This window comes from Diabrotica undecimpunctata, chromosome 7 (assembly GCF_040954645.1).
Source record: "Diabrotica undecimpunctata isolate CICGRU chromosome 7, icDiaUnde3, whole genome shotgun sequence".
Classification (NCBI taxonomy): domain Eukaryota; kingdom Metazoa; phylum Arthropoda; class Insecta; order Coleoptera; family Chrysomelidae; genus Diabrotica; species Diabrotica undecimpunctata.
Window position 1 is genome coordinate 112833135 of NC_092809.1, and position 12911 is coordinate 112846045.

Here is a 12911-nt window from a genome sequence, read left to right on the forward strand (position 1 = left end):
GCGGAGAAACCAAGTGCGTGCCTGGTAGCTCAACAGACATGACTAAGATAGTTCGATAATTTATGGCCAATAGGAAGGTGTTCGTCACGTGCAGACTCAAATATCACGCGGTGACTTGTGTTTATTCTGTCCGTAGCTTGAAGTTGAATTTATTTTAGTCTTCTGTATTTATTTTCTATATGTATACGTTTCTGTATTCCTAAACTGAGTGAACCGACTATATCTTCCTAAAACTATGAGATCAGTTTGGGGTAGACAACTCCGACCGTTATCAATGTTACCGTCTTCTTTGATAATGTCTTGCAGTAGGCGCCAGTTACGAAGATCCAGCGCAAATCCTTATTTTCGTACCGATTCGCCTTGTTTACACATGTATCGACGCTGTCAGTAGCGCAGCGATAATTATTCGGTGCCGTTAATTATATAAAAAGCATAATCACGCCACTGTCCACTTCTTCGGATACAGTCGGCACACGCCACATGCGCTAGGTTGGATCTTCCTATGTGGCGTCTACAGTATTCTAATGAATACTGAATGATTCTAGACTACGGCCTACTAATTTGAAAAACAATGTATGGATATACATCCTTTGTTGGACAATAAAAATTGAATAATTTTACAAAGACTGCTTTTTATTCGTGGATTCTTTGTTGATTTAAAAATGTCAGGTTATTTATATAAACTATTTAATTAAACGTTTAGGTTTTTATACATAATATTGTTAAAGACCGGTTCTTCAACGTACATGTTTCCTATAACACTATAAAGATACTGTAAGTATTGAGGGCAACAGTTTCTTAGAAAAACTGACAAATTCTATATAAAACATACATACATATTTTTGTAACCTATTACACATTATGATTGCACGAAATATTCTAAGAATGTAGTAAGTAAATTTTGGCAAGTTTAACAATGTTAAATACGACAAACAAAAACTTTGTGATCTAAAAAGTTGATAAATTAAAATCTAGTAGGTGTCCTTTCGATAGTAATACGAAGGAAGGGTAATATATGAGTAGGTAGATGTGTTGAATACTTTTGTATTCCTTATATAAGATAATGTCCTTTAGTAGTATCAGTAATATCTTAGCCTAGATCCATAACAACTGGTTCCATGGTAATTTTAATGACATTATCAAGGTTTCACACATTCTGCTTTAATTTCACTACATACTTGATATATTTTATCCACGATTGTGAGGTCACATTTCTAACGACACTATTAAGCAGATTTTTTACATCATTTAATTTAAAAGTAACATTGTTTTTGCTACTGTATTTTTTATTTGAGCCCATATAAGTACTATCGGGTTTAATTCACAATGGTATGGCGGCAATCGAACTACAATTACGTCTCGTTCTCGCGTTATTTCATCTACTACATATTTAATATATTTATCTTTATGATACCTAATTGCTAAGTTTAGTAACTCGATTTTCAAAATTGGTTCATTGAATGTAATATTTTTTTAGTAAGCTAATCCGCAATTTCGGCTTTTCTCCATTTAGTGATTGGTAACTGTTCTACACGCCGGCAGTGATATGAAGCGTTATCCATAACAATAACAGATCCTGACTCGATTTTTAACAGAATATATGAAAACTATTTTCATAATGATCTGCATTCATTTTCTCATGGTAATCTCCAGTCTTTTTAGAAACAAATGTATTTAAACCTACTTCAATAAATCCAGTGTCGCTACCAATATGGCTAGTAATACGGCGTTTTCCCTTTCCAGATGGCGCTTTTAAACTTGTCGACAAACCATCTAGGAAAGCTTCTGTTAAATTTTTGTCACAGTATGTCCTTAATTTAACCATGTTTCATCTGTATAATATATTTTTTTCATCTTTTCGAAATTCTGCTGTTTCAGATACTTTCAGTTAGTTTTAGATAAAATGATTGTTTCTTCTTTTTCATTAGATTGAAGAGAAGAAGCCATTTTTTTTATAGTTTTGGTAATTCCTTTTTGAAATAAAATTCATGTACTGCACGACGAATGGCCTGTTTGGTTGTATCATCCAATTTTATTTGTTTCCTTCCTCTTGTTTCAGCCTTCAAAAGTATTATTATCGTTTGTTTCATCGTCTGTTTTAATTACTCTGTACATACTAGCTTCTGAAAATTTTGTCAAAATACTTCTCTTACATTCACATTTTGTTATATGGCTCGAAGTTATTCAAAAACATTTCCGATCATAGTTTTTTCTTCTCATGGTAAATTGTGACGTTTCTTTTTTATATAAGGTTCACTATTACTAATGTCAGTCATATTTATTATTTGTCACCAAATTGAATTAAACTAAATTAACCAAAATTCACAAAAAGTAAACGTAAAAGCGCCCTCCACTAATAACACTACAAACAATTCTGTTCTCTGATTTATGAAACTGACTTACAGATAGCATACAATAAAAGAACTATCCGAACAATGGCGTTGTTGGCTGTTACATCGCCTTAATATGGGACGAAATTGTTGATCTCAGACATTATCTACCGTTAGAGAAAGATATTAACTACAACATTGCAGATAACTTCAAGTTGAATCATACACTCTGACAACTTTACATTTTCCCTAGAACCCAAATCTTTCACATCAAATGAGATCTCTTGTATCTGAACGTATATTCTTTGAACACCCAGAAGAAGGTTTTTGTCAATTTTTAAGAGAATAAACAGATTCTGCAATAATCCACTAATTTGTTATGTCTAATAACCGTGCAGGCCATTCGATTTAAGCCAGCAACAGATCTGTCAGATTACTGCGCTCAACTTCATTGAATCTCGTCTCGCAACCAGTATGATAAAGCGGAGTCATCAGACTGGAGTCCACGCTTACCTTTTTCCCTTCCCATTTGCTTTAGCAGTTAATTTTTGATTCTAAGTGCGTTTCATAACCACCAAAAAGATTCTGCCACAGTTTTATCTAACAATTAAAATAGTAAAAAGCCATCCGTCCTCTTTTCAGGCTCTAATATTGCTTGAGAAACGCATTAATTGTATTTTTCTTTAATAATTTTATTAATAAAAATATAAATAATCAAAGATGCGAAATACACCAACGAATGATAGTGTATTTAAAACACATTCAAAACCCTTCCTAACTATTGACTATCTTAAGAGAAAATTATTCGGTGTCAGGGATAATCGGGACAAAAATTTAATTCTGTTTATAATAATACAAATAATTTGTTGATTATTGAATAACAGGTGAAGCAAAAATGTCCTAAAGCACATAAGGTCAGTGGCCCAAATTCAGACATGTTTAGGCTTTCACGTTCCATTTTATTTATTGGAATTAATACTTATTGAGTAACATTGATTAGTTTTTATTTTCTCGAATTAATAACTGTTTCTAAGAGAACCTGACAAATTATTAATCATAAAACTTCGACAAGTTAATTATATTTTTATATTTATTATAACCATACAAAAATCACCTAATTCCGACATCAAGAGTGCAGTTTGCTCCAAAATCAGACATGTCAGTGAACCTAATTCAGACACTGATCCTAAATCAGGCATTTGAGGAACATTCTTCCGACAATAAATAAAATCACTAATTTAAGAAAAGTTAATATAAAATAGGACAGATTATTTATAACATTATATATTATTATGCGTTTTTAATTCTTTAATAGAAAAATATCCTCTTTTATTTATTTCTGTGGGAGGTTTGATCTTCTTAACAACTTCATGGTTATCATACCAAATTTCATCTTTTATAGTTGGCCATTTCCACCAACCGCCAGCCTTAACCATTGCATTAGCCAACATCTTTTCACTGTTTTTATCTGTAATTTGTGCTGGATAATATTCTTCAAAATAGGTGACAATTACAAAATCACCTATTTTTATTTCTCCAATCAAAACTTCATCTAAAATAATTATTATTGTAGAGTAAAATTAAGCAAAAAACCTAGTTACTTAAATAAAATGGTGTCTTACCTGAATTTTTAATGTCATCGTTATCTTTAGTTGACTCTTCGTCACTAACTGATCCATCTTTTTCTTCTTCTGTGCTTTTTTGTTTATTTTTAATGATCTTTTTTCTAGGTTTTTTTATATTTTCCTCGCGAAATTTTTTATTTTCTTCTCTTTTTCTCTTTCTCTCTTCTTTTTCTCTAATTGCGTTTTTCTGGTCTTCGTCTTTTTTTAAAAAATATTGTCTCCAAGCGTCGGAGGTGCCTACCGAAGGAACCTTAATTCGACACTTTCTTGAGGTTATTTTTTTCGTAGGTTCAGGCCAGAACAATGAGTTTTTAAACGGGGATGGTATAACCACTCCTGGCAAAACACGAGAATGTTTATTACTTCTGCAAGTCTTCATATCTTCATCTTTATTGACTAATTCCTCTCTTAGTTGCTTCTCTTCAATAACAGTTGATTTTCCTGGTGTCAGTTGTAAGGTTACTAATATTTTTTCAGTATTATTTTTCTCTTCTTTGGCCGATTCCTCTTTTACTTGCTCGTCTTCAATGATATTATTTTGTGTTTCTGGAGTCAACTGTACGTTCCCTAATATTTCTTTACTATTATTTTTATTATTGACTGATTCCTTTGGTATTCGCTCGCTTTCAATGATATCAATTCGTTTTTCTGGGGCCAATGAATTAATTTCTAATACATTAATTTTCTTTCCTATAACATTAGTTTTTGTTGTTTCGTCGAATATTTCTTTCGTGCCTGTTTTGTCAATGCTTTTCATTTCTTCAATAATGGTTAATTCTTTTTCAGCATATGCGCTAAGGCCAAGAAGTTCTTCTTCGATTTCAGTATCTTTAACTATGTCTTGTATGTCAAAAATAACTCTTTGTAACGTATCATCAGCTTCAAATTCCACTTTATTTTCCCATCCATCTTCTAGAATTAGGTCTTCTTGAATATCGATTATAATGTTGGCGGTTTTCTCAATATTTTGGGATAATCCAGATTTCTGATATAGTTTGTACCAAACTTCATACAAACTCTTATCTTTAATTTCACCTGTCCACTCTGCACCCATCAGTCCGTAACATTTAGTCAAACAATCTGGCTGAATGAACGATTCCAGATATTGCAAATGACTCACTCTTTCAGGATCCGGTGCGGCTGTACTTGTGTTAAGCTCATTGTCTCCAGCGAGAAGTTTATGATAATCGATATTATCAGCATTAAATGGACAAAGACCACATACTTTAAACGATTTTTTGAAAATATCTTCCACATTTGTTATTGAACTTAAAGCATTTTGAAGGACAGAGGCAAAGGTGTCTTTTCCTAAATGTTTATAATTATTTTGGATTTTAAAATTTTGTACTTCAGTTTTCCATTTCATTTTTAAAGATTTAAATAATCCCACATCTAGAGGTTGTAGAATATGTGTGGAATTTGGTAACAAACTTATCAGGATTATTTGTTTTTCTCTACAGTAGTCAGTCAGAGGTAAGGTCACGTGTGACTTATGTCCATCCAAGTATAATATTACTGGAAACTGAATATTTTCAGATAAGAGCCATGGATAAAAAATGTTTGTTATATATTCGAAAAAAGATTCTGAAGTCATCCATCCGCTGGTTGACTTACCAATACTCCAACCTTTAGGCACCTGCGATACTATGTGCTTGGGTATTCTTTCATATGCGTACATTACCATAGGTGGAGCTAGTTGACCGGCAGCATTAGCCGTAACAAGAACAGTCAAGCATTCTTTGTCATCACCGGATCTATCGTGCAGGGACTTACTTCCTTTCTTGGCAAGCACTTTGCGACCTTTTGGCGAGAGAAAAAAAGCAGACTCATCCGTGTTGTATATTCTTTTTGGATCAGTTATATTAATATTACATGAAATAAAGTATTCTTCAATTTCCTTATGCCAGTTTCTGATTTTGTTTTCAGTTACGGCTGCTCGAGATGTACATAAGTTTTGAGCTATTTGTTCACTAATTTCTGGATGCCTTTTGGTAAATAATTCATACCAGTGACGACCTGGTCTTCCGTCTGTAAAATTGTTAGGGCGCTTTAAATTTTTTATCAGAAGGCGAACACTATCGAGCAATTGATCCTTGGTGACAGGAAAACCCATTCGCCCCATATTAATTATCCATTGAACCAATAGATTTTCTTCATGAACGGATAGTACAGAAGGTGCTCCGCTGCGACATTCTTCTGGGTAAATGCCCCGGATCTTCCCAATGAGTGTAGTTCTCGGGACGTTATATAGCCTCGCTGCGGCTAAACAAGGTGTTCCACCTTTAATGGCCTCTAAAGCACGTCTCACATCATCTTGGGTATATGCCTTCTTTTTCGTCGACATTCTGTAAATAAAGCAAAAAACTATTACAAATAATATCTAAATGTTAAAATAACAGAGAATATTCGTTTACACAAATTAAACATAATTTGGACATTTAAAGTCCCTAACTCCGACACCTGTGTCGGAATTTGGATACAAGCTGTAAAAAATAGTTCTACTAACTAAAGTGGTATAGACTTAAGTGAATATAAGAGAAACGAAAGAAATAGAACTATATTCACTTTATAACTTATGTACGCAATTCCGACACCCAGTGTCTGATTTACGAAATACAGGAAATTTCTTGTACCTTATTCCGACACCATTAAAATTTTTAGATGCTGTAATTATACTGATAGAATTCCAACTTAAAATGAAAATTTAACGCCCTTATATACAACTTCAACAAAGTTTATTCTAATTTTCTTAACTATTAATATCTTATAGTAAATATAATAATAGCTGAAATCTGCTTACCTTATTAGAAATTCTTTCTCGAGGGACACAACACACAATTTGCAAGAACCGTCTAACTTTTAGTTTATGTATTGACAGATACAATGTCGGTAAGGTAGGAAACTAATTTTGAAATGAAAAAATCAATGTTAAATTAAACCAATAGATGTCTTAATATTTATCTGGATATACCAAATTTCTTATTTTAACCGAATAAACAGAAATATGTCTGAATTTAGGACAGTGTCTAAATTTGGGTCACTTACCTTAATTCTCGTATATACATTTTTATGTTTGAGTACATTACGTATTTTTCGTGATTCGTAGCCTCTTTTAAGTTTATTCGTTTAAAATCCAAAATTAGCATACGCTTAGTGAATGAGATCGGCTAATGGATCAGTAGTAGTAGCAAAATATGGGAACTGAACTGCTAAAAAATCTGAAACAGGCTTTATAATTGTTATTTTAATAATATAATTTAATATTAACTAGACAAAGATGAATTTGGGTATTGGAAACACTTGAACAGTAGATTAGTTCTGTAAACTAATTATTTAAATCGTCTCATTAGTGATGGTATAAAAATCAGTGTTACTTTATGCCTAACATTTGAAGACATGTGTTTGAGACAAAATGAAGAATTTACGAGACAGCAATTTAAAGTCTATACACTAAACCCAGACACATCAAGCACTATAATGATGAAAGCAACAAAAATGAACGATAATTCGTATAATAGTTGTAAAGACGCTTCTTGGTAGAGAAAGGAGCGAAAACATTACACACAGAAAGATACACAGACATCCGGGACCTACAGATTAACGTAGATTTAGAGGAACATTAGATAGACTCAATGACTACTAGGTGGTTGGGAATTATTTTCAAAGACAAATCCTTTATACTTTTTGGCATTTTGTTAGATATATATATATATATATATATATATATATATATATATATATATATATATATATATATATATATATATATATTACAATGTTTTCTTGTTGACCGTAGGTTATTTAAAATAATTTTTGATATGTTAGGTTCTGTTATAACAGTTCTCACAGTCCCGACTTGTTTCCGATAGAAACTTTGTGACGAGAAATGAAAAAAGCATTGAAAAACATCCTAGTAGGTTGGCAACGAATTGAAGGAAAAATTGCAAGAAATATGGATTCATTTACACTAGAATTTTGTCAGAACTTGGTAAAAACTATGCCTTGAAGAATTTTGGATGTAATTAAAAATATAGAGGATGTTACTCAGTGGTAAACTCTTATATTTCTTTGTTAATATTACATATTCTATGCGTTTTTTAAAATTCTGTCTTATTCTGTTAAAAAACTTTTAAAGTTTATGCTGCACTTTGGTTTCGTTATCTAAAAGTTAATTTTTTTTCAATATAACGTTGGGCCAACTGATATGGGAAGTAGCTCGTATATATTAAGTAAAAGCGATGCGAAGTATGAATTTCGTATAACTATTGTGTAATTTTTTCAACTTCCTGAACTAACCAACTCAAGTAACCGATCGTTTGTCGATGTTAAATACAAATAACCTTTGTGTCCTAGATATCTTGTTCCCTCTAGCTGTAGCTTAAGTGATGAAAGTATAGGCCATGAATACCACTTGATTCTAAACCTACAACATAACAGTCGTATATACTGAGATGGCGCTACAATCGAGAACGTTCTCGGTCTTATAGACCGAAATGACAGAAAAGAGTTTTATTTTTAATTTTCAATTCCTTTACTACACAAAAATTTAAATTTACTTTCTTGAACCTATTTGTTATATCTTCAAGACTGTTTTTGCTTCACCTTGTTGAAATATACTGTTTGAAATGCAGAGATTATATTTTTTTAAAGTTGGATAGACCGAATGAGAAATATTTTTTACCAATATTTATATGCATGTATACGTAGTGTAAGCAAATATATTTATGATGTATTGTTCAAGTAGATTATAAATATTTCAGATGCTGGATCATCGAGTTGCCTTTGTTAGGAACACTCAGTATAATTTCTTGTTATATATATATTAAAATAAGGTGAATTTCCAGATACTCTTAGTTTGTTTTTCTATATTTTAGCAAAAGATTATCCCTAAGGAGGATTAATTTTATCCAATTTTTAATATTTTACAGTTTTAGAACTTTTGTATGAGAGAGCGTCGTAAGAAATTAGATTAACAACATTTTAATCAACAAAAGATTTATAAATTCGATAATGTGGGTAAAAATATATCCTGGCGCTCATATCAAGGCGGATTATAACGAACCCGTAGGAATACTCATCTTAAATTCAAGAGAATCCACAAACCTGAAAAACATACTTCGAACAAAAACAACTAAAGCGTAGAGTCTTTACATAAAAATCTACAAGATGTCTGTAGAAAAATATTAAACTAATATTTTAGACCAAAAGGAGCAGAGGGGAAAAACTGTGGATGTTCAACATGATATTAAAGTTGATAAGAAGAGAAGTCAGAGGAAAACCTGCGTCCCTGAGAAAGAGGCTGATGAAGAAACCATTAGGACCCGTCTAAAGAGGCAAAATCAAGACCTTAAGACAGAAGACTGGTTGTTGAAAAATCTAAAGATCGGGGAGAACGCGCAAACCCTAGTCTTGACGATTAACGAGATCTCGTGTAAAGCATTGATTTCAAGACATATTCTAAACTTGTAAAGGTATCCTTTAAAACAATCGGAGGCCTCGATGGCTCCAATCAGAATCATACAAGCGAATTTCCTGCATAGTAAGCCAGTTGCAATGAGAAGGTTCAATGTAGCCTTGATACAAAAGCTCTGCGTTTAAAAAGACAAAATAAGAGGTATATTAGGCATTGGCGGAGAGCTTATACAAAGCCGATCTGCCAAAGTCCTAAGGACATGCACAATAAACTGACAGTTAACTGACATCTTAAAATACTCGAGTGGATTAATTTTTGTTTCAGAAATTTAGCTATGTTAAAGATGAATATCATTTTCAAATCAGATTATATTTTAGTAATTGTCATAAATTTATTTTAATTAATGTCATCAGTTTATATTCAATGAAGTATAGTTAAATTAAATAGTATATTGTAATAATTGCACCAACATTTTTATTCATTGTGAAAATGATGTTTTACTAGTAGTTGTTATTTAAAAAAAAAAGATTAAATAGTACCCATACAGCGTGAAAGCTTTCACACAGAGTATTCATGAAAAGTTACGTTTAAATATTTCAAAAATAATTCAGGAATGCTCTTAGTTGTTATTAAAAGATTATCAATGAAAAGTAAGTTTCGTAGATCATTGTTTTTTGGGACGAAAAAAGTATAATACAAAGTTACGTGGCGGTTTTTCGTTGTGTTGAAATAAACCTATTTTTAATTCAAAGTTAAAAATTTTTCTTTATATGTATAAAAAAATAAATACTTTTAATACTGAAATTTTCTTATCTTTTTAATTTTTAAAATTAAAACTTTAACAATTTATTATATTAAAAATAAAGATTTAATTGTAAAAAAACAGTCTGAAAATCGACGGCATCGAAATTTTATTAAGAGTGGATGCATAAGTTAAATAGCTTTCATATTTTCCCACTTCCCCCAACGCTCTTTCATAATATATATTTTTGTCTACGTTTTAGTATTTAAAATCAAACAGCGATCTTACATTGTTTATGACATATTGTTATCACCAAATTTATCAAAAGCAGTTGCTAGATACCTGTATCAACGAGTGCCATTGGGAATCGTTAGTTACCTGGCCTATTAATTGATACTACTGCGATTACTTCCACTCTGTTGATCTCCAAGTCATAATACCGTCATCCTGTAGGTAATTTTGTTTGTCAACTATCATATATTTAGTTTTCTTAATATTGAGTTTTATTCCATACTGATTACAGGTTTCTTTTATTTTGTTTATAAGATTTTGAAAGTCCTCACTGCAGTTAGCAAGTACTAATGTATCGTCTGTATATCTAACGTTGTGCACAGTTATGCCATTCACTACAGTACCTTCGGTTGTTTTTATTAAGGCTTCCTTGAATTTTTCTTGAAGAGTAGAGGTATACAACCATATGACACCCCTCTTTATTTATTTATTTCATCCGATATTTCTGGGAAATATACATGATGCTTTGTATCTATGTATGACATACTTGAAATATCTAATTTCGATCTATAAACGGTTCCTTTTCTATGTTTTCTGGTTTGTGCACTACAATTTTGAATTATTTTGACAAATTATTATAAAATAGTTACTGCCTTTATGATGTATTAGGTCCCTGTATATCCATGAACATATTTATGTTGAATCCATGCATTATTCGCACCTTGTTTTTTTGCATTAATTACATGTTTTTTAGGTAGAGTAGCTCCATGGGATTTTATTTTCGTTTTATAACAGCTAACTGTCTGGAGATTTGGCCTTAGTAAACGCCTTTGGTATTAGCAATAGAAAAGTTGTTTTATATTATTCTGCACATGGATAAAAACTAAACAAAAAATTACTTTAGGGCTGCTTCTTAGGTTAAGCTTTAATGTAATTTTATGATAACCTACAATTCATAAATTAAACACGATGTATGTATTACATATGTATACACAATTAACCTATAAAGCAACCTGTTAACTATGTATTTGATTTGTTTTGTCCATGATGTCAAATGCGACATATTTTACTGAGTTAATTTATAAATATGTATATTTCTAAATACGTTTTTACTGACGGTTAATATTTTTATTGATAGCTTTAATTGTTTTTATATGTAAATTTAAAAACTGTATATTATGTTATGTTTAATTCATTTGTTTTTATGAGGCTCATTCAGGATTTTTTCCATTTCAATAAAGTGATCTGAGATATGTTTTTGTTTTATTTTGACCAATGTGTATTCACAAGTTCCACAAGCCTATACTCGGATTCACCAGTAGATTTCAGCATTGGCTCTTACGGACAATGTTAATCAAATGGAAGAAAACGCTGCAGCGTTGCTAGTTCATCGTCGGCCTCAACGTGGCAGAGCCGGCTTCGAACTTAACACTCGCTTACACACGGAGCACTTGCAATTTTGCACTAACATTCACTGATTTGCCCTAATGACTGTTCCAGAAAATATTCGGACGTCTTCGTAATATAGTGCTCAACAATTGATAAGGATCATAATTATGATTTCAAATATTTTAAAAGTTTGTTGAAACCCTAGTATGATGACTTGAATAGAATAAATGAAAATAGACGACTTTAATATTCAACTTTTTGCTGACCCTAGTAAAAAATGACCATAATGGCAAAAGTTATTTTATTTCGTTTAAAATTGATAATAAAGTCTGGGTATTTTTTTTATTTAGCTTTACGTGTCTCGACAGCGTAGGTCACAATAAAGGAATACATTAAATATTGGTACAATTATTAATTATCAAATTCTAAACTACGTCTCCCCTTCTAAATATCCTGGTAAAGCTTGGTTTTAAAGTCGGGGTGTTAATATTACTTTAATTATATTAAATTTTTACAAACTTCGGCTATTTCTGGAGTAAAATATTACTTCGATCCTTATCAATTGTTGAGCACTGTTGTATTTGATGAATAGAAAATTTCTTACATCTCTTGTTGTCATATTTACGGAAATGGATGTGTGGAGACCTTTTGAATAGAATTGAAATGAATAGAAAGAAAATGCCACGATTAGTAGATAAGATTTAACCTAAAACACTAATCACATGCTATGATTTTTGTGACTGATATTTTTAAGTTAAAGTTGATTTCATATAATTAAATGAACTATCTTTCAATAAAATCCTTGCAACTCATAAATATTGGCAATATCATTTTAATGTCTTCTACTTTAAAATTTTTAATATGTCTGATTTGCCGATATGAATGAGTCAGATTAAATTTAATTATTATAAGAATTTTTTTACTAACAACAAAATTTTTGTAATTGATTAATATTTTGTATTATAATACCTCCGAAGTGAAAGTCGTAGAATTCGTAAAATAGCTTACTGACTAATGGGCGTTTGTAGAAATGGTTTAACCGTGTAGAAATTTCGGTATTGTAATTAAATACCCATTTAGAATTTTCCTGATAATAGTATCCACTAATTGTTATACGAGTGCGTATATCTATAGCAGTTTTGCAGTTTGTAGAAACGGTTTAACTGTTTTGTGTATGCATT

General features: G+C 31.3%; 1 protein-coding gene across 1 annotated transcript; it reads right to left on the reverse strand.

Moving 5' to 3' along the window:
• Positions 1–40: 40 nt before the first annotated feature.
• LOC140445725 (uncharacterized) lies at positions 41–11587 on the reverse strand. The gene is made up of 2 exons (XM_072538008.1): positions 3953–11587; positions 41–3882 (listed from the first exon to the last, which is right to left on the reverse strand). The coding sequence occupies exons 1-2, from the start codon at positions 6297–6299 to the stop codon at positions 3611–3613; spliced, it is 2619 nt and encodes an 872-aa protein (XP_072394109.1). The 5' UTR covers positions 6300–11587; the 3' UTR covers positions 41–3610.
• Positions 11588–12911: the final 1324 nt, after the last annotated feature.

Bases quoted from the DNA above. Each gene is read 5' to 3' on its own strand.
- LOC140445725 (XM_072538008.1), bottom strand. From the start codon at position 6,299: ATGTCGACGAAAAAGAAGGCATATACCCAAGATGATGTGAGACGTGCT. The intron at 3,883-3,952 runs GTAAGACACCAT...TAATTATTTTAG, and splicing joins CGATGACATTAAAAATTCAG to ATGAAGTTTTGATTGGAGAA.